General features: G+C 26.8%; 2 protein-coding genes across 2 annotated transcripts; both read left to right on the top strand.

The window, feature by feature from the left end:
* The first annotated feature begins 4567 nt into the window (after positions 1-4567).
* LOC114181604 (cytochrome P450 82A4-like) lies at positions 4568-6698 on the top strand. The gene is made up of 2 exons (XM_028068106.2): positions 4568-5602; positions 5937-6698. Exons 1-2 carry the CDS (start codon positions 4670-4672, stop codon positions 6570-6572), a joined length of 1569 nt encoding a protein of 522 aa, XP_027923907.1. The 5' UTR covers positions 4568-4669; the 3' UTR covers positions 6573-6698.
* A 12860-nt stretch (positions 6699-19558) lies between these two features.
* On the top strand, positions 19559-22900 carry LOC114182401 (cytochrome P450 82A4-like). Its single transcript, XM_028069270.2, has 2 exons — positions 19559-20616; positions 22143-22900. The coding sequence occupies exons 1-2, from the start codon at positions 19666-19668 to the stop codon at positions 22782-22784; spliced, it is 1593 nt and encodes a 530-aa protein (XP_027925071.1). The 5' UTR covers positions 19559-19665; the 3' UTR covers positions 22785-22900.
* The last annotated feature ends 3914 nt before the right edge of the window (positions 22901-26814 follow it).

The raw sequence follows: 26814 nt of genomic DNA, 5'->3' as shown, positions 1-26814 counted from the left end.
TATCACCAAAACAAATATATTGAAAGTAATAACCGGATTGCCTCAACCCACTTAAAAAAGAAACTTGTACAATAAAGAAATAGAAACATGTTGGCACCATGAGAAAAATAGTTCCTCAACCCATATACATTTGTTTTTCCTCCTAATTTTAACTGTTCTCTAATATTGGACTCATCTAACTTAAGAACTAATTATTTAAAATTGTTTTATCCTTCCTAAATTTGTGTTGTCATCCTCAAAGCTCTCAAGTTATATTCTATTGATCCATATAAATGTGAGTTAAATGTAACAAAAAAATCTTAAAGTGTGTTTGAATAAGATATTTCAAGTTTTGTGACAAAAATATATTGTTTGAGTAATGAATTTTGAAAGAAATTGAAATCCTAGAATTTCAATAGAATAATTGGTTTAAGTAAAGAATTTCAAATTCTATGTAAAAGGTAAGAATTTAAGATTCTTCACATTCTTATATTTATATTTTGATTTTCGTAGTTTGGATCGACCTAAGTCTTAGTAGTCTATTCGACTTTACTTAGGTATAAGTAGACTAGGCTCGACTTGATGTGGAATCGATCCAACTTATTTTGACATGGTCCCGATCTAATGTCCTACCACAACTCACAATTCTATTTGGACAAACTTGACCTGATATGTCCAAGTCTCACTTGTACCCAACTAGAGCTCGACTAGACTCGAGTGGTTTTCAACCAAACACGACAGGTCCTAGCCCAACTCGACTGAATGTGATCACACCCTGACACGACTTAAAACTAAATCATTTTTCTTTCAAATTTTTTATCTTATTTTATATTTAGATTTTGTTTCAAATATGTTTCTGAATTGTCTTTTGGGTGGAACATTATAAGTGGTTGTAATAGTCTTAACATATTTATATTTAGGTTAAAATACTAATTTAGTCTCTATTTTTGTTCGATTTTGTCAATTTAATCTTTTTTTTTGTTCAATAAAGTTTTAATTTTCATCAATTTTGTTCAATTTAGGTCTTGTTTTACCATTTTTTAAATAATTCACAACCAATGAACAATGTATGTCACATGTAAGTTAGTGGTTTTTTGTTTAATTTTTTATTTTTAAATTTTTCTTAATTTAAAATAAAAGGTTTAATCATGTCGTTAGTCCTCATTTTGGAGGCAAAATCTCAATTTGGTACCCGTATTTTTAAAAGTCTCAATTTGGTCCCATTTTTTGTTAAAACGTCTCAAATTTGCCCTTTCTGTTAAGTTTGGCTAAACGCCGTTTGTTGTTGCTGAGGTAAATTTTTGTTATTGAAACATGTCAATAACACATGGAATGGCGTGCAAAAATATTTTTATTTAAGGCAACATAAGTGTGTGGTAGTGAATCCCTAAATTTCTTTTCTTCTTCTCCTATCTTCCCTCATGAATCCAGCCAATTGTGGTTCCTGTTCAAGTTCAAATGTTGAAGGAAAGCACAAGCGTAGCGTGAATTTTTGCAGTGGTCGTGGGTATAGAAGCATCAATGTAACGCCAGTTGTTATTGTGGTGATAAGGCTGTGTTGAGAACTGCGAAAACAGCCAAGAACAAAGGAAAAAGATTTTGGGGCTGTCCAAACTTCAAGGTAATGTTAATTTGTAATTTGTGTATGGTTTTTGTGTAAGGTTTTTTGTGTTTGTTGATAAAGACGTGAATGGTATATTTGCAACAGAGTGGAGGTGAAGAGTGTGGTGGGTGCAATTACTTCAACTGGTTTGTTGAGTATGGGATCAGAGAAGGGGGTTCTGCAAGCACGATTGTGATTCAAAATAAATGTTGTGGGGATGTGAAGAATGAAGAAAAGGTTGGTGGCAATGTGAAGATTGAAGGAAATGTTGTTGGCAGTGGCACGAATAAAGCGTCTGTTGGTGGCAATTTCAATTCCCAAGAAATGAGAAGGAGTTGCATGATGGCCTAAGAAGTGGTTGCTGATATCAAAATATATATTAATTCATTAGAAAAAAGGATTAAGGTGTTGATTGAAGTGGCCTGTGTTTTTGCCTTGTAGTGAACATGATTAGTGTGTTTTTGTTGTTGAATTAAAATTAAAAATAATATTAAGTATTTTTAACCTTTTAAGATTTTAAATTAACGGTGTTATTCCCTACTTTTAAATTTTTCGTTTTAATTTTAAACCAACTTTAATTCTAAATTAAAAATATTTAATAAAAATATGAATTTTAATAATAATATCAGTCTAACATTTATATAAAAATTAAATTTTGTCTCAATTTGAAGAGTGATAAAATTGCTTAATTTAAAAAAAAATTAGGTCCAAATTGAAAAAAAAAATAACGAATATTAGGACTAAATTGAATATAAAAACTGACCCTGACATGTGGTAAATATTGGCGTGACACGTAGATATTTTTTTTAAATTAAAAATAAAAAAATGTATTAAAAAATCACAAAATGACATGTTACATGATATGAGCTTGACAATTCCAAATTTTTTTAAATAAAAAGATTATTTTAAAAAAAATAAAAAAAAATCACAAAATGACACATAATAATTACTATTTACACTCCATTAATTATTTTAACAATATTAATGAAAATGACCAAATTAAATAAAATTGACGAATATTAAAACCAAATATATATATATACACACATGTACATGTATATGGATATATATATATATATATATATATATATATATATATATATATATATATATATATATATATATATGACCAAATTAAATATAACGAATATTAGGATTAAATTAAATATAAAAACTAACTCTGACATGTGGTATAATATTGACTTGACATGTAGATATTTTATTTAAAATAAAAATTTTAAAAAATATAAAAACTAACTCTGATATGTGGTATAATATTGACTTGACACATAGATATTTTATTTAAAATAAAAATTTTAAAAAATATATTAAAAATCACAAAATGAAATGTGACATAATATGAACTTGACACAAGAATATTTTTTCTAAATAAAAATATTATTTTTAAAAAAAATTAAAAAAAGTTACAAAATAATACATAACAATTATTATTCATACTTGATGAATATTAAAACTAAATTAATATATATATATATATATATATATATATATATATATATATATATATAAAACCAAATAAAAAAAGTCGAACAAATACCGAAACCAAATAATTATTTAAGTCTTCAACCTTATATATATCTCCCAAAGATATTAGTTTTAGGGTTAGGCTACATGAACATTTATTCAATGATAAATTGAATGCCTATTTTCATAGATTTGGTGCATGTGATCCCTGTCGTACTTTTCGGCACATGTGATGAATTCGTTCGTTTCGGCAGATGTGATCCTGTGTTAGGTGCATGAATTCGGTATGGTACGGTCTAACTATCCATGTGAGCCACATATATTATTTATCAAAATGATATTTTTATTTGATTTGATGTATTTGAATATTATTAAAATTTTACATAATTATTTTATATTTATGTTTTTTCACTTTTAGTGATTAAAAATTATTAATTAATATAATAACAAATTTATATATTAATTTATGAAATAAAATATTATTGATTATTAAAATTATTATTATTGTGAATAAAAAATTGTAATTAGTTTCTAAATTTATTTTTAAAATTTAGTTATTAAGAATTTAATTATCAAATAAAAATGTCATTAAATATTAATTATCAAAATTTTTACTAAAAAAAATTAATTTTTTGTGTGAAATTTTAATGTGAATACTAACACCTAATATTATATTTGAATCGTCTTCTTATTTATTTAACATTTCAAAATTGAATAATTTTTCTTTCAATTTGTTTTTAATTTTATTAAATTTAGATTTTATTTCAACTATATTTTCTAATTATTTTTGAAATTGTTGAAACATCGTAAGTGATTCTAACTTCATATTTATGTTTGTCTTCGAAAATTATTAGTTTTAATATTAGGTTCTTACATGAACGTGGTGTGAATTATTCAATGATAAACTAAATGGTCTATTTTCATAAAATTGGTGCATGTGATCCTTGTGTTAGTTGTGTGACTTTGGATCGATAAGGTTGATAGTCAAACTATCTAATGTGAGCTAATACTAACCATTAAAATATAGTTTTTATTTGATTTGATTTATTTGAATATTATTAAAATTTTACATGTAAGATATTTTAATCTTTTCTACTGATTTTTAATGAGCATTTCCAAGAAAAATAAAATGTAGTTAACAATATGTTTTAAGAAATCAAATTGATACAGGGCCATCTTTCAATTACTAAAACAATACAAAAATATCTATGTTCATAATTTTTCTTACTAAAAATAAATTTGCATATTTTTTAAAAGAAAATATGTTTGTCGAGTACTTTATTATGTTTGCAGTCACTTTATTTTTTTCAAACCTTATCTTTGAAATTGTGGACAGAATCTTTGTCTCATTGTTCAATTTATTTGCCAGAGAAGAGTCGACACAAATATCTTCAGAAACATTGAAAAGTGTTTCTTCAAACACGTTTTGAAAAAATCGAACTCATTTTCTTTCTTTATAAAAATATCACTTCTTTAACTGAGTTCATCACATCCATTCGTTAAGCCATCAACCTGATCCTTTCACTTCTCTCTGTAGCAATCAATGATCTATTTAAGCAAACATTCCCACTCAACGACACACAACCTTAACAAAATCTCAAAATGGATTTTGTTCTAAGTTACATGAATTCCACTACCATTGGACTTCTGTCTCTAACCCTCTTCTGTTTATTTCTGTACAATAACTTCAAATTGTTTCCATGCAAAGAGGCTCCCACAGCCGCAGGAGCATGGCCAGTACTGGGTCACCTTCCGTTGTTGAGTGCTTCAAAGACACCCCATAGAATGTTGGGTGCTTTGGCTGAAAAATATGGACCCATCTTCACCATCAAACTCGGTTCCAAAAAGGCTTTGGTAATCAACAACTGGGAAATAGCAAAGGAATGTTTCACCACAAACGACACGGTGGTTTCCTCTCGCCCCAAGCTTGTCGCCATGGAACTCATGGGCTACAACCAAGCCATCTTTGCCTTTTCACCCTACGGTCCCTATTGGCGCGAGCTACGAAAGATTACAACTTTTGAGATCCTTTCCCCTCGTCGAGTGGAACAAATGCAGCATGTTCGTGTCTCAGAAGTTCAGAACTCGATCAAACAGTTGTATAATGTTTGGTGTAGCCAAAAGAGTGAGTCTGGCTTTGCCTCGGTGGAGCTGAAGCAATGGTTTTCTCACTTGGTATTCAACATGGTTCTTAGAATGGTCGTAGGAAAGAGATATTTTGGCGGTGAAAACGTGGACGATGAGAAGGCACAGCGATGTGTGAAGGCTGTGGAGGAATTCCTGCGTCTGTTGGGTGTGTTCACAGTGGGAGATGCCATTCCTTGGTTGAGATGGTTTGATTTTGGAGGCCATGAGAAAGCAATGAGAGAAACTTCCAAAGATTTGGATATTGTTTTGGGTGAGTGGTTAGAGGAACATAGAGAAAAGAAGGGTTTGGGTGAAGTTCAAGATTTCATGGACGTGATGATTTCCTTGTTTGATGGAAGAACTTTCGATGGGTTTGATGCAGATACCGTGATCAAATCCACTGTGCTGGTACGTATATGTTTAATTTACATGGAGAAAGATATTTTGAGTACTAAATATCGATAACTTTCTCTTCTAATATAAGGTGTTATTTTGTAAGTGATTTTGAAATATTGATTATAAAAAAAAATGAAAAATCATTTAATGATACCTGAAATTATAAAAGAAAGTTGTCAAAATTTAGTAGTCAAAAAATCATTTTCCATTACATATTACATACATTTGGGAACCATAAAGAACTTTATTTTGTATATTAATAAGTTAATCATATTATAAAACGTAGCCTTAATTTCCTTAGTTGTTCATTGATATATTTCTTTTGGAGTATGTATTTGATTTGCAGGCAGTGATTGCCGGAGGAAGTGGCACGAATAATATTATTCTTACATGGACAATATATTCAATTTTGAGAAATCCTTTGTTGTTCAAAAAGATAAAAGCTGAACTAGACATTCATGTGGGAAAAGAGAGATGTGTAAGTGAGGATGATATAAGTAAGTTAACATATCTTCAAGCGACAGTCAAAGAAACTCTAAGATTGTATCCTCCAGCTCCTCTTTCGGCACCTCGTGAATTTACGAAAAGTTGTACTTTAAGTGGTTATAACGTAAAAAAGGGAACTCGTTTAATCACAAACCAATGGAAGCTTCACACTGATATCAATGTTTGGGAAGATCCATTAGAGTTCAAACCAGAAAGGTTTCTCACAACTCACCAAAATATTGACTTTCGAGGTCATGATTTTGAGTTATTGCCATTTGGAAGTGGTAGAAGAATGTGTCCTGGAATATCTTTTGGTCTTCAAATGGTGCATTTAACTCTTGCTACTTTTTTGCATTCTTTTGAGATTCAATATTCATCGTCTCATCTTATTGATTTGACTAAAACCTCTCAATGGATAGGCACTAGTATTCCCCTTGAAATTCTTATTAAACCACATCTATCTTTTAGTTGTTATGAAAACAATAAGTTATGTTAACTACATGGTCATACTATATTTTCATTGAAATTACCTTTTATTTTTATTTAGCTCAATGTCATAATTATCTTTATAGTTTCTCTTCCAAAATTATTGATACCTACTACCATTGTATTTTTGTTCAAATTACTTGTTAATTTTATAGTTTATCTTTTGCAATTTCAAATTTGCTTTCCCATATGCTACTTAATTATAAAAAAAAAAAAAATTGGTTGAAAGAAAATAAGAATATAGAAACAAATTGTGATCTATCAACCAATTATTCATGGTCTATTATTGGAAGAAAAAAAAATGGACTAAGATAATAGAAAATAAGACATAGGTTACCTTTTATAGAAATTTTTTTTGTAGAAAAAAAATTGATGAAAGATATAGTAAATATTTGTTTAAGTCCGTATTTTGATCTTAAGAGTTTGATGCGGACTTAATTGAGATACAAACTTAATTGAGATGCAGATTTATGAAATTTTAAGAGTCTATAATATAAAATATTATTAGTGTTAAAAGTTTGTAAAGATTGTAAGAATATGATAGATATAAAAGATATGTTACAAGAAATATTTGTTATCTCTCTCTCTCTATATATATAATATATATATATATATATATATATATATATATATATATAATATATATATATATATATATATATATATATAATATATATATATATATAACAAAATATAACAGAATATAGAGTCAAATGATTATACATGATTTTTTTTCTAAAAATAAATTCACAAAATTATTAATCCAAGAATTTTCCTTTTTCAAATACGGATTTTGACAAAATACGAACTTAAATAAGTAATACAAACTTAAATGAGTACGAACTTAAATGAGTGCAAACTTAAGTGAATGTTTACTGTACTTCATAAAAATATTTAACAAGTGATTATGATATTAAAAGAAAAATATCTTAAAAGGATCTCAATAAGAAAAGAGGAAATAGAATATTATACCTTAATTAGAAATTTGAATATTTTAAAAAGACAACTTGTTATATACATATTAGTTATAGACATAATATAGAATAATGGCATATATTGTATCACTTCAAAATAAATAATCAACAAAAAGATAAAAAATTAATGTATAGACTATTTTAATTAGGGTTTGAAACACATATGTATTACTTTGATTTTTTTTTATAAACAAAAACAAATATATTGACAGAATAATTCGGTTGCCTCAACCAAAAAAAAAATGTAAAATTTTTTACCATTACTTCTGATTTCCTTCATATTAATTATTCTTTTGATATTGAACTTATTCAACTTGAACTAATTATCCTTCTTGAATTGTATTGACATCTTTAAAGTTCTTAAACCAAGTTCTTCTCCATTAATTCAGATAGATAAGGGCTAATCTCCTATCAAAATCATTTAGCTTTCATTACGGCAAAGGAACGTGTTTTGAAAGCCCTCTTATTACAGATTTTTATACCTGCAAAATTGATAACAAAAAATAAAAATAAAAAACAAATAATTTGTACAAGTTCCATATAAAAGCAATTATGCGTTCTTCTTCGTTATCTATGTTTTGTTATCTTAGAGACAAATATATTGCTTTACACTAAAATCGTATCCAAGAAGCTCACTACAAATTTATAATAATTCATCCACTCTAAATTTTCACTAAAAACCAACCTCACAAACTACTAGAAATTTGTTGAGTGGCTAAATTTTTAGTCACAGAAAATCAATCACCCAATCGGTAACCAAATATGTAATTATTATTATTGTTTTATTATTTTACATTTTTTTTTCCACACAAATCTTTTCCCTCTCCCCTAATTTTTTCCAAATCAAAATTTTTCTCTCAGTTATCTATCCCATGATGAACGTTAATGTTCCAACATATTACTATTTTTATTTTGATGTTTATAAGCAAAGTTTACTCGTGCATGGGAAGAAACATCTCAATCAAATCAGAAGAAACATCTCAATCAACATCTATTATAGGAGTATCTACACATGATGAGTTATAATTTTGGTGTAAAGTTGTTAGAATTATCAAAGACAACATGTATGAGCTTGGATATATGAGTCAACCAAAGCAATTGGAAGACAATCCTATTACGGACATGTGATACTAACACTAATATGTGTTATTGACCCTGACACGTGTTACTATTACTGTTACGTGACAAAATTTAGCTTGACATGTAAATATTTTTTTAAATTAAGAAAAATAAAAAATATTAAAAAAATAAAAAATTACGAACTAACACGTGATATAAATGGCTCACTATCCGTTAAGTATTTAAACAGCTTTAACAAAAAGAATTAAATTAAACAAAAATTGACAAAAATTAAGATTTTATTGAATAAAAAGCAAATTATTAAGATTGAATTGACAAAATTGAACAACAATATGGATTTAGTATTTCAACCTTAGGCTTAAATAATGATTTGGTCCTACTATTCATTTAGTTTTTTTCAATGTGGTCCAATTTTATTTTTTTTTTCAATTTGGTCATAATATTAGTCAATTTTATTCAATTTAGTTCTTTTTGCTAACACCGTTAAAATAATGAACGGATTGTAAACAGTAACTGCCACGTGTCATTTATTTAAATTTAAAAAAAATTATTAAAAAAATATGTCTACATGTCAATGTCACGTGTCATTTTGTGATTTTTTTTTTCATTTACTTTTTAAATTTAATTTTTTTATTTAAAAAAGGTTTCACGTGTCAAGTCAAGATCATGCCACGTATTAGGGTCAGTTTTTTATATTCAATTTGGTCCTAATATTCGTTATTTTTTTTTTCAATTTGGTCCTAATCTTTTTTTTTTTTAAATTAGCATTTTTGTTCATCTCCAAATTGAGACAAAATTTAATTTGTATGTAAATGTTATATGGATATTCTTATTAAAATGCATATTTTTATTAAATATTTTTAATTTAGAGTTAGAGTTAGTTTAAAATTAAAATTAAAATTTTCAAAGTAGACAATAACACCATTAATTGAAAATTTTAAGAGGTTAAAAATACATAATATTATTTTTAATTTTAAATCTTTATTTTATTTTTAACCTCTTAAAATTTAAAAATAATGGTGTTATTCCCTATATTAAGTATTTTTAACCTCTTAAGATTTTAAACTAATGGTGTTATTGTCTACTTTTAAATTTTTAGTTTTAATTTTAAATCAACTCTAACTCTAAATTAAAAATATTTAATAAAAATATGAATTTTAATAAGAATATATATAAAATTAAATTTTGTCTCAATTTGAAAGGGATAAAATTGTTCAATTTTAAAAAAAATTAAGACCAAATTGAAAAAAAATTAACGAATATTATGACTAAATTGAATATAAAAATTGACCCTGACATATGGCATAATATTAGTTTGACACATGGATTTTTTTTTTAAATTAAAAAATTAAAAAAATATTAAAAATTACAAAATAACATGTGACATGATATGAACTTGAGACGTGGATATTTTTTTAAATAAAAAAAAAAACTATTTTTTAAAAAGAAATTAGAAAATAAATATAAAAAATTAAAAAAAATCACAAAATAACATGTGATAATTACTATCATTAATTATTTTAACAACATTAAAAAAATACTAAATTAAATAAAATTAACGAATAATAAAATTAAATTAATATATATATATATATAACCAAATTAAAAAAATCGAACTAAATAATTATTTAAGTCTTCAACCTTATAGTTTTATCTCCAAAAGTTGTTAGTTTTAGTGTTAGGTTACCGACATGAACATTTATTCAGTGATGAATTGAATAGCCTATTTTCATAGATTTGGTGCATGTGATGAATTCGTACTTTTCGGCACATGTGATCCTGTGTTAGGTTTATGCATTCGGTATGGGTACGGTCAAATTATCCATGTGAGCCGCAATATTATTTATCAAAATGATATTTTTATTTGATTTGATGTATTTGAATATTATTAAAATTTTATATAATTATTTTATATTTATGTTTTTTCAAAGTGATTAAAAATTATTAATTAATATAATAACTAATTTATATATTAATTTATGAAATAAAATATTATTGATTATTAAAATTATTATTATTATGAATAAAGTTTTGTAATTGATTTTTAAATTTAATTTTAAAATTTAGTTTTTAAGAGTTTAACTATAAATAAAAATTGGTCATTGAATATTAACTATCAAGTTTTCACTACAAAAAAATTAATTTTTAAATTAGTGTCTAATTAATTAATTTTTTGTGTGAAGTTTTAATGTGAATACTAACACCTAATATTATATTTGAATCGTCTTCTTATTTATTAAGCATTTCAAAATTGAATAATTTTTCTTTCAATTTTTTTCAATTTTATTAAATTTAGATTTTATTTCAACTAGATTTTTTAATTATTTTTGAAATTGTTGGAACATCGTAATTGATTCTAACTTCACATATTTATGTTTATCTTCGAAAATTATTAGTTTTAATATTAGGTTCTTACATGAACGTGGTGTGAATTATTCAATGATAAACTAAATAGTGTATTTTCATAAAATTGGTGCATGTGATCCTTGTGTTAGTTGTGTGACTTTGGATGGATAAGGTTGATAGTCAAACTATCTATGTGAGCTGCAATATTAACCATTAAAATATAGTTTTTATTTTATTTGATTTGATTTAATTTAAATATTATTAAAATTTTACATGTAAGATATTTTAATCTTTTCTACTGATTTTTAATGAGTATTTCCAAAAAAAATAAAATGTAGTTAACAATATGTTTTAAGAAATCAAATTGATACAGGTTCATCTTTCAATTACTAAAACAATACAAAAATATCTATGTTCATAATTTTTCTTACTAAAAATAAATTTGCATATTTTTTTTAAAAGAAAATGTGTTTGTCGGCACTTTATTTTTTTCAAACCTTATCTTTGAAATTGTGGACAGAGTCTTAATAAGGTTTTATATTTAAATAAGTCTCAATTTGCATCAATTTTGTTCAATTAAATCCTTTTTTTTAACACCATTTAAATTATTAGTGATCATAAATAGTGACGGTCACGTATCACTTTGTATTTTTTTAAATTTTTTTTAAATGTCCACGCGTCAACCCAACAACATGTCACGTGTTAAAGTCAATGTTTTATATTCAATTTAGTTTCTATATTTGTTATTTTTGTTCAATTTAGTCCCAAATTTTGTTAACATAAACCAATTTGGTTCCTCTCCAAATTGAAACCAAATTTAATTTTTATATTAAAATTCACATTTTTTATTAAATATTTTATATAATATATTAAAATTCACATCATTATAACTTTGATATAAAAATTAAATTTGGTCACATCTTTCATAGGGATAAAATTGGTCAATTTTAAACAAAATTTGGACTAAATTGAACAAAAATAACAAATATAAAGACCAAATTAAATATAAAACATTGATTTTAACACATACATACTACTGGATTGACACATAGATATTTTAAAAAAATAAAAAAAAAATTAAAATATATGAGTCAACCAAAACAATTGGGAGACAATCCTATAATGATTCTACGTCTTCATCTGTACAGGTCACGAAGAAGGATATCGAACAATTAAAATATAAGTAGTTTGTTGTTGAAATTGAGAGGAATATACTTTGTTATAGAATGTTCAACAACAAGCAAAATAACAAAATGTTGGATCACTTAATGGTAAAAAGAGAAATTTTCAACCTCCTCAAATGTGATTTTAAACTTTATTCTCATTACTTACATTTTTATGTTTTTATTACGATTTTGTATCGTTTACATCGACTCTTATAATAACATTATCAACTTTTTGTATGATTGTATTATTTTAAAAGATATTTATGTAAAAATAGTCTAATGATAAAATTGTGCAACATATTATATATATATATATATATATATATATATATATATATATATATATTTCGTTGTGTATTTGTATTCCATAGTCTAATATAGATTCTGGTCATTCTACTCTTATATTGTGTTTGGATAAAAAATTTAAACAATTTTAAAAAATTGGGATACATTTTTTATATGAAAAAAAAAAACAAAACAAAAATTGATTGAATAAAACAAGTATATTGGATCACTACATAAAATTTCTAAAATAACAATCAGTTTTAGAAATAAAAAATAATTAATCATTGTGTTAACTAATGTAGATATTAATTTCTAAATTTAGAATTATTGATATCTAACATAGTCTGAATTATAAATAAATTGATACCTGCTCTAAAATAATCTCTAATATTAGCTACTAAGTTTTGTTAACCAAAAGAAGTTATATCTAAATTTATATTTAATTAATTTATGACAAATTAGTACGTTTGCTTACTTTTTCCTTTTTCTTTTACACATTATTTTATTCATAGATCAAGATAACCCAATTATTCTTATTTAATATATTTATTTTTCTGATAAAAGAAATTAAAACAATATAAAATTATACAATGTTTATATCGTTTTTCTTGCTCAAAATCAATTTGGATTTTCTGTAAAGATGTGCACGGTTTAGCTGTATTTGTCCAATTTGCAGTATAGACAGAAACAACATGGACCTCTGGCCCTTTTGTTTCTACTCCCTTATTTTTTTCAAAACTTATCTTTAAAAATGAGGACACACAATCTTTTATCTCAGGAAATTTTTTCTTTTAACTCCAAGATTTTTTCTGCATCTCCAAGAATTTTTAAAATCTTAAAAACTTCCTTTGATAATTTGAGAAAAGCTATCCAAATCGTATCTCCAAATTTATTTTCAGATGTTAACTTTCAATAAAGATATTTCTAGATATCGACGTCCGGTGAAAGAATTTAAACTGCCATATGTAGAAAAATATATATATCAAAAGTCAACTTCCGGAATAATATATATATATATATATATATATATATCATTTTCTATTTTACTTGAATTTATTTTAGTTTTATTTAAATTTTAAATTTTAAATATTTAATTTTAATTATATTTTCTTTATTCTTTTATTATATATTTTTATATTTTTGAATTTAAATTTACTTTAATATAATTTGTTAAAAAATTAATAAAAGTAAAAATTAAATATAATTAAAAAAAATAAACTTCAAATTTTGAAAGAAAAAAAAAATAATATATATATATATATAATTTTTTTTCTTTTTTTAATTTCACGTTTTATGATCTTTTTTCTGTGGGTAATTATGTGTGGATAGTTCAGTTTTTTCTTATAGTGCATGAATCTTGTTTGGCAAAAAATTCCAACACAAAATTTTCATCCTTGACTTGATTCATTAGCAATTTTTTCAAAAATATTATTATATTCGAATCACTTCTCCTTTATTAACCTTTCAAAATTAAATCATTTCTCTTTCAAACTCGTTGATCTTATTATGTCTAAATTTAATTTAAAATATAGTTTAGAATTATTTTTTTAACACCTACAACATTGTATTAAGTTATGTTTGTTATTCCTACATACTCAATAGTCTCACATTGATTAGAAGTTGAGGCTTAAGGCGGTTTAATAAATACCCATTCTTCCTTTCACTCACCAATATTCTTTTTAAGGATAGGACTGTGATGGAGCACATGTTCCAAAGAGGACAATACCTCAAATATATGATAATTGACAATAACTCTATCATTAGACTTGAGATTGGAACATTAACACCCACCATGGAATCGATAACCGAATATATATATATATATGTATGTATGTATTTATTTATATATATATATATATATATATATATATATGTATGTATTTATATATATATATATATATATAAATACATACATATATATATACAAATACATATATATATATATATATATATATTAGATCGATTCTGGAATGCATATTAAATCGGTTCCGTAACCGATCTAATATACAGTGATGCAATATGTCTAAGAGATTTTATATCGGTTCTAAAACAATTGATCTAATACTTTAAACTAGAAAGGAAAAACAGACGTGCACTCACACTCCTTGTCTCAACTTGAATGACTGAAATTCAACAAGTATACACAACAATTAAAGACAAATGAGCAATACAAATTACACACGAATAGAAAACAACTCCACAAAATTTCAGATTTTCATTCGCAAATCAAAATGAACACTAAAAAGAAAAGCAGCGGAGGCGCGAGAGAGAAGAGAAAGAAGCTTTCAGTGAACGAAGCAACGACTCATTGACAGCGATAACGATGGTGAGCAACGGCGATGAGGTCTGGTGGTGAGCAGCAATAGCAAGGAAGAAGAGAAGTTGTTGTGACAATTAAAAGAGTTTTCGCATTTTTGTTAAATTTGTGAAGAGTATTAGATCGGTTGAATTTTTAATTGATCTAATAAGTGAATATTAGATCGGTTATATAAAGAACTGATTTAAAATTCACATATTAGATCGGTTAAAAATTCAACCGATCTTATATGTTTCCTAGTATTTATAAATTTGCTACCACATTATTTTTTAGATCGGTTTTCACATAATCGATTTAATATCCTGTTTTAGAGTGTCCTTTTTGCACTGGTGTGTAGACTTATGTTCCTACTACCAAATAAACTAAATAATCTATATCTTTTGTTTAATATGAATTTCGTATGTATAATAGTAAAACTATCTACATGGGTGCTGGATTATTAACTATTAAAATATCATTTTGGCTTAATATTTGAACAGTATTAAAATTTGCATTTAATATATTTTACTCGATTAACTAATTTAATGAGTATTTCCAAGAACGTAAAACTATAGTTTACAATATGTTTTTAGAAATCAAATTGATACAGGTTCATCTTTCAAATCTACTTCTACATTAAAGATAAAGTTACTAGAACAATATAAAAATATCCTGTGTTTATAATTTTTCTTGTTAAAAATAAATAAATTTGATTTTTTTTTTCAATATATATACTGTTTAAGGTTTTACCTGTAATTTTATGGATGATTTTTATCCCATTTGCAATACTGAAGAATGATGAAGACAGAGTCACCTTAGTTCTTTCAAACCTTATCTTCAAAATTTGAGGACAAACTTTAGCGGTGCACTTTTTTATTTGTTTTGTTTGATATTTTTGTTGTGACACTAGTCAACAAAACAGACTTTGTTGTGTATTTTTTAATTATTATAAAGATTTGAGTTAAAATTAATAAAAATTATATAATTAATTTTTAAAATAACGGTCGTATGTTTATTAATATATATATATATATATATATAAATTTTTAAAATTATTGTTATATAAAATTTTTTTAAAATAACGGTTAAATTTTTCTTTCTTAAAAAATGATTAAAATAAAATATTTATAAAATAATTAATTTTAAAATAATAATTAAAGATAAAAATAAAAATATGAAATGTGAATAAAAAAGAGATATATTTTTATATATTATTATAGATATAGAACAAAACAAATCAAATTTGACTCTTTCTCACATTAGATTGTGGTTGTTTATATAATCTATCGGATTTGGATTTGGAATAAAAAAAAAATCTTAATTGGAATAAAAGGTTTTTGCTTTGACAGAAATTAATAATTAATTAATGAGTTTATACTTTATATATTTGTTAATTACATGAAGTAAATAGAACAGTCTTTAATATTTTATGAAAAAAATACTTCAACTTTTTTAGGGTGAGAGATAAGTTTGAGTAATTTGAAATATTTTATGAAGTTAGTCTCCTAATAATTATTTTTTATCATTACAAGAATCTTCATTTACATAAGGCTGACGCTAGAAGATTCAACACAATCCAAATAAAGATAACTTTAAAACCTATCCAAAATTACAATTCAATTATTAACATCAGTTGCGTAATTCTTAAGCTTGGGAGACATAAAATATCGTTATTAAGGTTAATATCTAATATTTCATAAACAAAATATGTTTATCGTCGTAACACATTAAGTTTCAAGTCTATCTAAATTTAACTATTTTTGAATTGGGTTCTTAGTAAAAAAAAAATATTAAGTATTTAAAAATTTTAATTTTTTAATTAAATTAGTATTTGTTTTGTTTTTTTTAATGGTAACATGACTATTATTTTGTCTTTTCATCTTATTCAAGCACTACTAAAAAATTTCATATTTTTTATCAATTTTGTTTTGAAATCTTTTTTGTAAGAAATACTTACAAATTTTATTGTAAAAAAATTTATAAGAAATTATTACCAATTTTTTTGCAAAATATTTTGTATGAAATATTTTTCGCAACAAAATACTTGTGAATTTTATAATTTTGTAGGAAATAATTATTCACCTACCAATTAAAATTCTTAAAAAATGTAAAAAAAAAAATCTTTTTCTTGTAATTTTTCTTTTACAAATTTACAAAAAAATCTCATGTAATATAAAAAATTTTAATAGTGAAGATGTAGTTGTTAAAAACATTATTCTTTTACTTGATTAATAACCATAAAGTTACATTGAAAAATTTTATATAGGACATTCAAAAAATATAAAAGAAAGAGAAGAATTTCAAGAAATATGACTCTTTGTATGTTGTATGATGATAAGACTTTGACCTTTAAAATATAATAATTATTAATTATTTTAGTTTATAAATTAATCACTAAAATTAATTATTATTTAATGTTTTTCTATTAGCAAGTGTTGTAATAAACCTGCCATTAGAAAATGGTGCGTTAATATTTTGGTATTTAACATCAAATTTGTTATGATGGATGTAAGTGCACTTGTGGTGATAAATTATTTTGTAATAAATATCATCAACTTTATTATGTGATTTAAAATTAGAAGTGTGAAGTGACATAATATATACCTACTGTATTCTTGTTCAAAGTAGAAGCATCATAGTAAATTTATTTACTATATTAGATTTAATTACATCTCAGAAACCTAACCTCACATCTTTGTTCTCTCATCTTCGATAGAAAAAATAGATAACTAGGGTAACTCTGGTTCAGGGAAAAAGGAAAATTTCTTGTAAAACTCATAAAAAACTTTGGCTTAATGTGATCATGTGATGTGTTCTAAGAGATTGAGATCTTAAAACTAATATAATATGACTGGATTCTTAATCAAAGTGATCCAGATTTGTTTATATTAATATTTTTGAAGTTGTTTATGAATATCCGAATCTTCTGATTGTACTCTCATATATATTAAATTCGGATGTGTAAATTTTTTATATGATAATAAACTGCAACTAATTTGATTAATTGTAGTGTACGGCAAACATGAAAAGCGATACTTGTGTTGAATAAAATATGATTAAGAAAAATATGTCATTAGTGCAATGTCAAACTATACTTTTTAGTCATGACGGATTTTCAAAAAATACTTTACAGAAATCAATATCAGTGGCGGAGCATTGAAGGAGCACGTGGGGTCATGGCTCTCCAAACTTTTTAAATTTTTTTTTATTTTTTATTTTTCTTTTAATTTTTTTAACTTCTTCAATTTTTTTTTAAATTTTTGTGTTTAATTTTTTTTTAAATTATGTATATTTTTAAATTCTTTAAATTAAATGTATCTTTTTAAATTAGGTAGTAGTATATTGAAAAATTAATAAAAATTTATTTGATATTTTTTATTTTTTCCAAAATACAATATTTAATATTAATAAATATTAAAATATAAAATTAAATATAATAAAGAAAAAAATTATTAAGATAATTTTTATTTTCTATTTTTATTGTTTTTTTAGTTTTTCAAATGTTGTATTCATCTCTTATCCTTACGTGATTTCTTTTATTGTCAAAGAAAAAAAAATTAAACAAAAACTTATTATCTCTGCCCTCATTTTTTATATCTTCTAAAAAATATAATTTTCTCTTGTCTCACCTAGTAGTGAAATATTAATTTAATATTTAGTACTATTTGTTATCTCGGGACTCTTTTGTATATTCATTTTTTTATGAATATAGAAAAGTAAGTAATGTATTATGATATTTTTTTATAGACAGTTTTAGTTGTTAGTTGATTATCATAATTTTTTATAGTAATTATATCTCTCAATTTTTTATTATATTATGATAAATTATTTTTTAGTCTTAAACTTGTTTTTTAAATATGTATATTGATGAAAAACAAAAAAATAAATTCATTTTTTAAAATTGATAAAAGAGGAGTGAAGATCAAAAACATTACAATATGGTTTTTCATCATATAACAATGAAATGAAATGTTTGTGATGACTTTTGAATCGATCTATGCACAGTAATAAAATGAAAAATGAATATTTTGCCGATAATATGATTATTTATATTGGAAAAAAAATAGTTGAAAAATTTAGTTATGATTAAATTATTTGATAAGTGCAAGAATATGAAAAAATGATGGACAATTATTTAGATAGTGTAGTTTCTTTTATACAGATAGTAATGTTAAATATATAAATTCTAATTATATTATTTTGCCTCCTTCAAATTTTAGTAAAGATCCACTAAAATTAAAATGTTATTTTTATTTATATATTATATATATATATATATATATATATATATATATATATGTGTGTATGTATATATAATAATAATTAGGGTGCCAAAGCTCCTCAAGATACACCAAGCACCACCAATGCCCATCTTATCGATTTAAAAAAAAAACTTACATATGTTTAGAAATGGTAGAAATCATTTTGTAAGTTTTGTAGATTATAAATACATTAAAACATAAAGATAAAACATTTAATATATTTTTAACAAGTAGAAAATCAATTCAATAAATAAAAGATTAGACGGGATGGAAAGAAATAAAACAGAATAATAAAGTTTTAGCCATTATTTAGAGTATCTGAAAAACATTTTAACAGTACAAAATCAATTCAAAATCTACTTCTATACCAAAGATCGACAGAAAATGATGATGAGGGCCCCTTGGTGCCTTGGTCTATAGCTAACTTTTCTTTTACAAACCTTATCTTCTTAAAATCGAGGACAAAATCTTCACCTCATCCTTGAATTTAGAAGATTCAACACAGAGAAAAATATACACGGATTAACCTACCCCCATTTATAATTCAATTATTAAAATAGTTGCGTAATGCTTATGCTTGGGAGAGAAAATATCAAGTTATTGCTGTTCCTACTTCTCTCTGTAGCAATCAGTGATCTATTTAATGGAAGCTTCGTTCCTACTCAACAACACATAACCTTAACAAAAAGCTGAAATGGATTTTGTTCCAAATTACATGAATTCCACTACCATTGGACTTCTCTCTCTAATCCTCTTCTGTTTATTTCTGTACAATCCCTTCAAATATTTTCAAGGTAAAGAGGCTCCCACAGTTGCAGGAGCATGGCCAATTCTTGGTCACCTTCCACTCTTGAGGGGTCCAAACACACCCCACAGAACTTTGGCTGCTCTGGCTGAACAATATGGACCCATCTTCACCATCAAACTCGGTTCCAAAAAGGCTTTGGTAATCAACAACTGGGAAATAGCAAAGGAATGTTTCACCACAAACGACATGGTGGTTTCCTCTCGGCCCAGGCTTGTCGCAATAGAACTCATGGGCTATAACCATGCCATGTTTGGGTTTGCACCCTACGGTCCCTATTGGCGCGAGCTGCGAAAGATTACAACTTTAGAGATCCTTACCCCACGTCGAGTGGAGCAACTGCAGCATGTTCGTGTCTCAGAACTTCAAAGCTCGATCAAAGAGTTGTATAATCTTTGGTGTAGTAAAAAAGGTGAGTCTGGGTATGCCTCGGTGGAGCTGAAGCAATGGCTTTCTCACTTGACATATAACATGGTTCTTCGAATGGTGGTGGGGAAGAGATTTTTTGGCTGTGAGAACGTGAAAGATGAGAAGGCACAGAGATGTGTGAGGGCTGTGGAGGAGTTTATGCGTCTGGTAGGGGTGTTCGCAGTGGGAGATGCTATTCCTTGGTTGAGATGGTTTGATTTCGGAGGCCATGAGAAGGCAATGAAAGAAACTGCCAAAGATTTGGATAGTGTTTTAGGTGAAGAGTTGGAGGAACATAGACAAAAGAAAAAGAAGGATTTGGGTGAAAAGGTTGATGAATTTCAAGATTTCATGGATGTGATGATTTCCATTCTTGATGGAAGAACTATTGATGGGGTTGGTGCAGATACCATGATCAAATCCACTGTGCTGGTACGTATATGTTTAAATTACACTTTTTCTTTTGCTCGCAATTCCCTCCAGTATTGCTTTATTTTCCAATGTTGCAACCTAGGATTAGTCTCTGTTAATTGACGGTCCTTTTTTCAGCCTTACATTTTAGTTTGTGCCAGAAACCAAACGGTCCTGTTTTAAGCCAGATTTTAGGTTGTTGTCAGCCTCACATTTTAGTTTGTACCAGAAACCAAACGGTCCTGTTTTCACCCTTAAATTTTAGGTTGCAGTTAGAAGTGGACTTATCTCTACTCAAATATGAAATTTTTAATATATCCTCACGTATATTCATCTCGAAAATTTGTTTGGATAGATTTTAACTTAATACTATGTTAGAAGTAGGACTTCCAACCATTGTACCAGAAACCAAGTTCACATTGCTTTAAGTATTGCATATCTTTGCTTCATGGTTTCAGCAGCTTCCTCTTATATTTGAACCTATACTATTCTCCTTTGACAATGTTTGAAAACTGCAATTTTAGACCTCCAAAATCTAATTCTCGTTAGACATATTCACACACGCTTATCTCCTCCCTTATCTCCTCTCTGCTTTCGTCTCTTACAGCTTTGAATAAATCGTTATCAGCTATTGAACTACACCAGATTTCCCCACTTTACATTTTGTATTTGAGGGTTGATTTTAACTCCAATTTGTATAAAAGTTCCTCTAATTTTTTGTTCGAAACAGGTCAAGTCGTCATATGAAAGACGATATTAAAAATGAAATCGTCTTTCATCCAGTAAATTTTATATTTTTTTTTCAAAAAACAAAGTCGATAGGGACAAGACCGGTTTCAGTTCATGGGAACAGTGAAGTTATTATCACAAATGATGATTTCACTTTTATGTTTTTTCTAACAATAAATGGTAAAAAAAAATTGAAATAAAAATAAAAATTAATATAGTTTAATATTATTATGTAATTTTTATTATCTAATATATTTTATTAAATTAATTTATTATACCAATCAAAAATAATTATCAAAAAGTATATATAATCTCTACTCTTAACAAAATCTTGTAAAGAAAATATATATAAAAACTACAAGGTTGAAAAAACCGAAAAGTAAAAAATTTTAAAAAATAAAATAAAACTGCAACAACATTGAAAAACAAAAAACTAAGAGTGAAGTCGTTACATGAGACGACGACTTCACTCTCATATGTGCAGAAACCGTAGTTCGTCTTGACGACATTACTTTTTGAAAAAAAAAAGAAACTAGTTGGGGGAGGATGACTTCATCTTTTATGTTGTCCTTCCCCGTGACAACTTAACCCAATTTTGAACAAAAAAATTCATCGAATCCTATTTTACAAATTCATGGTCAAAACGACTCAGAAATACAAAAAAGTCCCACTATTCTCATATTTCGTGTGTTTTCCTTTTGTTTACATATAAGATTAACCTTCCATTTTCTATTTATAGTATAAGTTTCCATATGTAATCTTAAATTCCTTAATTGTTCATTGAAATACTTCTTTTGGAATACATATTTGATTTGCAGGGAGTGATTGCAGGAGGGAGTGACACAAGTAGTACTGTTCTTACGTGGGCAATGTATTCGATTTTGAGAAATCCTTTGGTATTGGAAAAAGTACAAGCTGAACTAGACATTCATGTTGGTAAAGAGAGATGTGTATGTGAGTCTGATATAAGTAAGTTAACATACATTCATGCCGTAGTCAAAGAAACATTAAGATTATATCCTCCTGCTCCTCTCTTGCCACTTCGTGAATTTACAGATAATTGTACTATAAGTGGTTATACCATAACAAAAGGAACTCGTCTAATCACAAATCTTTGGAAGATTCAAACAGATAGCAAGGTTTGGGAAGATCCATTAGAGTTCAAACCAGAAAGGTTTCTAACAACTCATAAAGACATTGATATCAAAGGTCATCATTTTGAATTATTACCATTTGGAGGTGGTAGAAGAATATGTCCTGGAATATCCTTTGGACTTCAAATGGTGCATTTTATACTTGCTACTTTTTTGCATTCTTTCGAAATTTTAAGTTCATGGCCTAATCCTACTGATATGACTGAAACATCTGAATCTAGTACCACTAGAGCTATTCCCATTAAAATTCTTATTAAACCACGTCTATCTTTTAGTTACTATGAAAACGACACGTCTTTATATTAACTACGTAGCCATGTCGCATTTTCATTCGAAGTACTTTCTTTTTACTTAATTCAATGTACTTCTATATGTATAATTTCTCTCTTAAATTATTTCAAAATGATGATATATTCCTATTATCTTTGTATTTCCATTTATATTTATAATTTATCTTTGTAATTTCAATTTTGAGATATAAACGTTTTTGGATTCGAAGTAAATAAAAGTATAAAAACTAATTGTTATCGATATACTAATGATTGATGGTCAATTATTAGAATGGAGAAAATCGATTGAGATAATAGAAGATAGGTTTAGTTTTTTTTGGAGAAAAAATGAAAGACATTTCATGAAGATATTTAACAAAATTAGTTACGATATTAAAAGAAGATTCTATGATGAATTCTCTAAGAAAAGAAGAAATGAAATTCGATATCATAATTATAGAGTTCCAATAATTGAAGAAAACTCGAGAAATTACATAAAACAATGATGAAGCATTTTTCTTGTAGTGATTAGCACAAAAAGCACTTGTCTCATGTCTATGTCTTTGAAGAGCCACACTGACGAGGGAATGTGAGCTTTTTCTCTCTCTCTTTCCTGTTCTTGATAATTTTCTTTTATCATCTTATTATGAATTTATTAATCTCATTTGTTTTGTTTCCCTTTTGTGTCCATGAAATCCCCATGGCAGAAGTTGTAACAAAATCTAGAAAATAATAAAAATAACCATTCTCTGCATTTCATCATAAACTTCATCTGTACAAAATTATACAAAACATAAAAACTAAAATATAAAATATAAACCTTCCAACAGCCTGAAACTATATCAAAATTAAATTTATAATCTCTTTGATGGAGACGCTCCGTCGCGGATCTTGTTGGACGTCCACTCCGATCGACATTTCACCGATCAATCGACGCAGAACATAACACAGTAGAAGGCTCATATTCTCTCGTTTAGAACTCAGATCTCTCACATTTCTGACTGATTTCGAAAACCCTAAAAAATAGACCTAACTAATGGCTCAAGCTATAAACCTTAATAGGATTACATCACTATTCTTTTGGATCAAGATAAATGTTTCTCATCATTAGTTTAGCTTTTTCATCTTCATCATCATTTGTGTTGGGAACTTCCTTATCATCTCGACAAATCTTGTAGTGCAGCTTATGTCAGAATTCTCTGAAGCATCATTCAAGAAAAACTAAGAGCAGATCAAACTTTTATGTTTGTGCAATTTGATTTTATGGCAAAACCCTCTTCAAGATACCTATGTGACAAATTTATATGACCTTATACAGTGTGTAACCAAAAGGGGTTTTTTTTTGCATGATTATTCCTTTCAAAAATCCACTCTTTGGTTTTTCTTTAGCAGAAACAACAGCAATAAAAAGGCAGAACTTCTTAACATTGAAACTGTTCGAACCAAAATAATGAGGAGACAATAACAGAGTTGGCTGCTGTTACTACCCTGCACTCAGCATTGCTCAGTCACTCAATATCAAATTCAGATTTTCTATTATTTTTTTTAACACCGTAATCTGATGAACATTAAAAATATAATATATTGATATTTTAAAACATTAAAATTAATAATAATTAATGTATTATAAAAATATAATAAAAAAATAGTACATAAAAATATCAGTAAAAAATCCAAATTTCTCTATATCAGTCTGGTCCTTCCCATTTAAATTTATAAATATGGTAATTTTTTTGAGAAAGGTGATTTTCTTTATTTTTCTTTTGATTTTTTTAAGCTTAAAAAGTTAAATAAAAGGGACAAAACTGATATGAGATGAGAGTTTAATGGTGATTGTAAGAAGAAACAGCAGACAGCTCTGTTACTGGCTCCTCACTGTTTGGGTTCGAAGAGTTTCAAAAAATCAAAAGATTTACCTTGTGTTTGGATGGAGCATTTCAACAATGCTTAGAAATTGAAATGCTTTGCATTTGAATTGTTTGGAATCAAATTCCATTCATTTTTTAAATAATTTATTTGGATAAGGAAATTAAAATACCTTACATTTCAATTTTTGAAAAAAAAATTGAATTTATTGTGAGATAAAATTTAATTTTAATATTTATTTTAGGCTTAATTATGTTGAGTTAATGATAAATTTGGAAACCCGACGATCAAGAAGGGCCCGACGACACGGAAAGGTCTGACAACCCGGACGGGCCCGACGACCTAGAAGGACCGACGACCTAGACGGGTCCGACGACTCGGACGGGCCTTCCAAACCGTTGGGTTCGTCGGGTTCGTCTGGATAGTTTGACCCGTCCGAGTCGTCGGGTCCATCTATGTCATTGGGACCGTCCATGTCGTTGGGTCCGTCTGGATCATCGGGCTTGACGGTTTGGAAGGGTCCATCCAGGTTGTCGGGCCCATCCAGGTCGTTGGACCTGTCCAGGTTGTCGTGCTTGTTTGGGTCGTCAGGCCCAAAGGTTTGGAAGGGCCCATTCAGGTCGTCGCGCAGTCTGTGTTGTAGGGCCCGTATGGGTCGTCAGGCTCATCCGGGTCGTCGGGCCCATCTGGATTGTTGGGCCCATTCGGGTCGTTGGACCCGTCTGAATTGTCGGGCCCGTTAGATCATTGATCTTGTCCGGATAGTCTGCCCCCGTCTGAGTCGTCTGGCCATTCTAGGTCGTCGAGCCCGTTCTGGTCGTAAGGCTCGACTGGGTCGTTGGGTCCGTCCGGGTCGACGGGCCTGTCCGGGTCGACGGGCTCGTCTGGGTCGACGAACAAGCCCGTCTAGATCATTAAGCCCATTCAGGTCGTCAGGCCCGTTTGGGTCGTCGGACCTGTCTGGATCGTTGAGCCCATTCCGGTCGTTGGACCTGTCTGGGTCGTCAGGTCCGTATGGGTCGTCGAACCTGTCTGGATTGTTGAGCCCATTCGGGTCGTCGAACCCGTCTGAATTGTCGGGTCCGTTTGTGTCATCGGACCTACCAAAGAGTCTAGAATGTGAGGTTGAGTGAGAAGAATTTCAAATTCCACCTATTTTGAAGGTATTTGAATTTCTACTAATTTAACCAATTTAAATTCCTCAAAAAAATGCTTGCATTTGAAATGCTTTTTAATTTCTATATCCAAACTAAGCATTTCATTACAAAGCAATCTAAATTCTTCAAAAAAATGAATTACTTCATTAAAATACTCTATCCAAACACATTCTTAAAGTTTTGTTGAAACTGTTACTGTAAACAGAAACCTGAAACTGCAGATTTTGAAAGAATGGTAATGCAAAAGAACATTTTGGTTACATATACTGTGTCAGAGATAAAGGTCACTTCATAATCTGCATGTACATGAGAGAGTATTTTGCTAAATAAATAAATTGCACAACCATAAAAAAAATAATTACTCAAGAAAAAAGCAATCACAATTATAATAATTATAATAAGTAAAATTAAAATGCTAACAAATACTTAAAGAACAATAGTGTAATTAATGAATATTGAATTTTGTAAAAATTTATAAATAATTATAATATTAAATAAAGTATAACTTTAATAATTATAATACATTTTTATTTTATTTAAATGACAAAAATACTCATTATATATTTATAATTAATAATTTATTTAATGAAAAAAATTAAAAAACAATAATATAATAAAATAATTATATTTTAATATCATTAAAAATTAAAATATAATTAAACATAACAAAATTAACAAAATTACATATTTTTTGTTTTTTTAAATATAGACAATATTATGTTAATTATTTAAAAACAATAATATTTTATTTTTTTTAATTTTAAAAAAATTTATGTTTAATCATATTTTAATGTTTGACAACATTGAAATATAATTATATTATTATTTAATTATTTTTTAACTTTTTTTATGTATATAGTAAATAAATCATTGATTATAAATACATAAAATTTATGAATATTTTTGTCCTTTAAATAAAATATAAAAATACACTAATAATTATCAAGTCAAAATTTATTTAATATTTTAATTACTTATAAATTTTTATAAAATTCAATACTCATTAATTATACTTTAAACACATAAATTAGCATGAACCAAATC

This window comes from Vigna unguiculata, chromosome 4, assembly GCF_037176805.1.
Source record: "Vigna unguiculata cultivar grain cowpea cultivar isolate G323 ecotype 2 chromosome 4, ASM3717680v1, whole genome shotgun sequence".
NCBI classification, from domain to species: Eukaryota; Viridiplantae; Streptophyta; class Magnoliopsida; order Fabales; family Fabaceae; genus Vigna; species Vigna unguiculata.
This window is presented reverse-complemented; position numbering and strand designations above follow the sequence as displayed.

Bases quoted from the DNA above. Each gene is read 5' to 3' on its own strand.
- LOC114182401 (XM_028069270.2), top strand. From the start codon at position 19,666: ATGGATTTTGTTCCAAATTACATGAATTCCACTACCATTGGACTTCTC. The intron at 20,617-22,142 runs GTACGTATATGT...TTTGATTTGCAG, and splicing joins TGATCAAATCCACTGTGCTG to GGAGTGATTGCAGGAGGGAG.
- LOC114181604 (XM_028068106.2), top strand. From the start codon at position 4,670: ATGGATTTTGTTCTAAGTTACATGAATTCCACTACCATTGGACTTCTG. The intron at 5,603-5,936 runs GTACGTATATGT...TTTGATTTGCAG, and splicing joins TGATCAAATCCACTGTGCTG to GCAGTGATTGCCGGAGGAAG.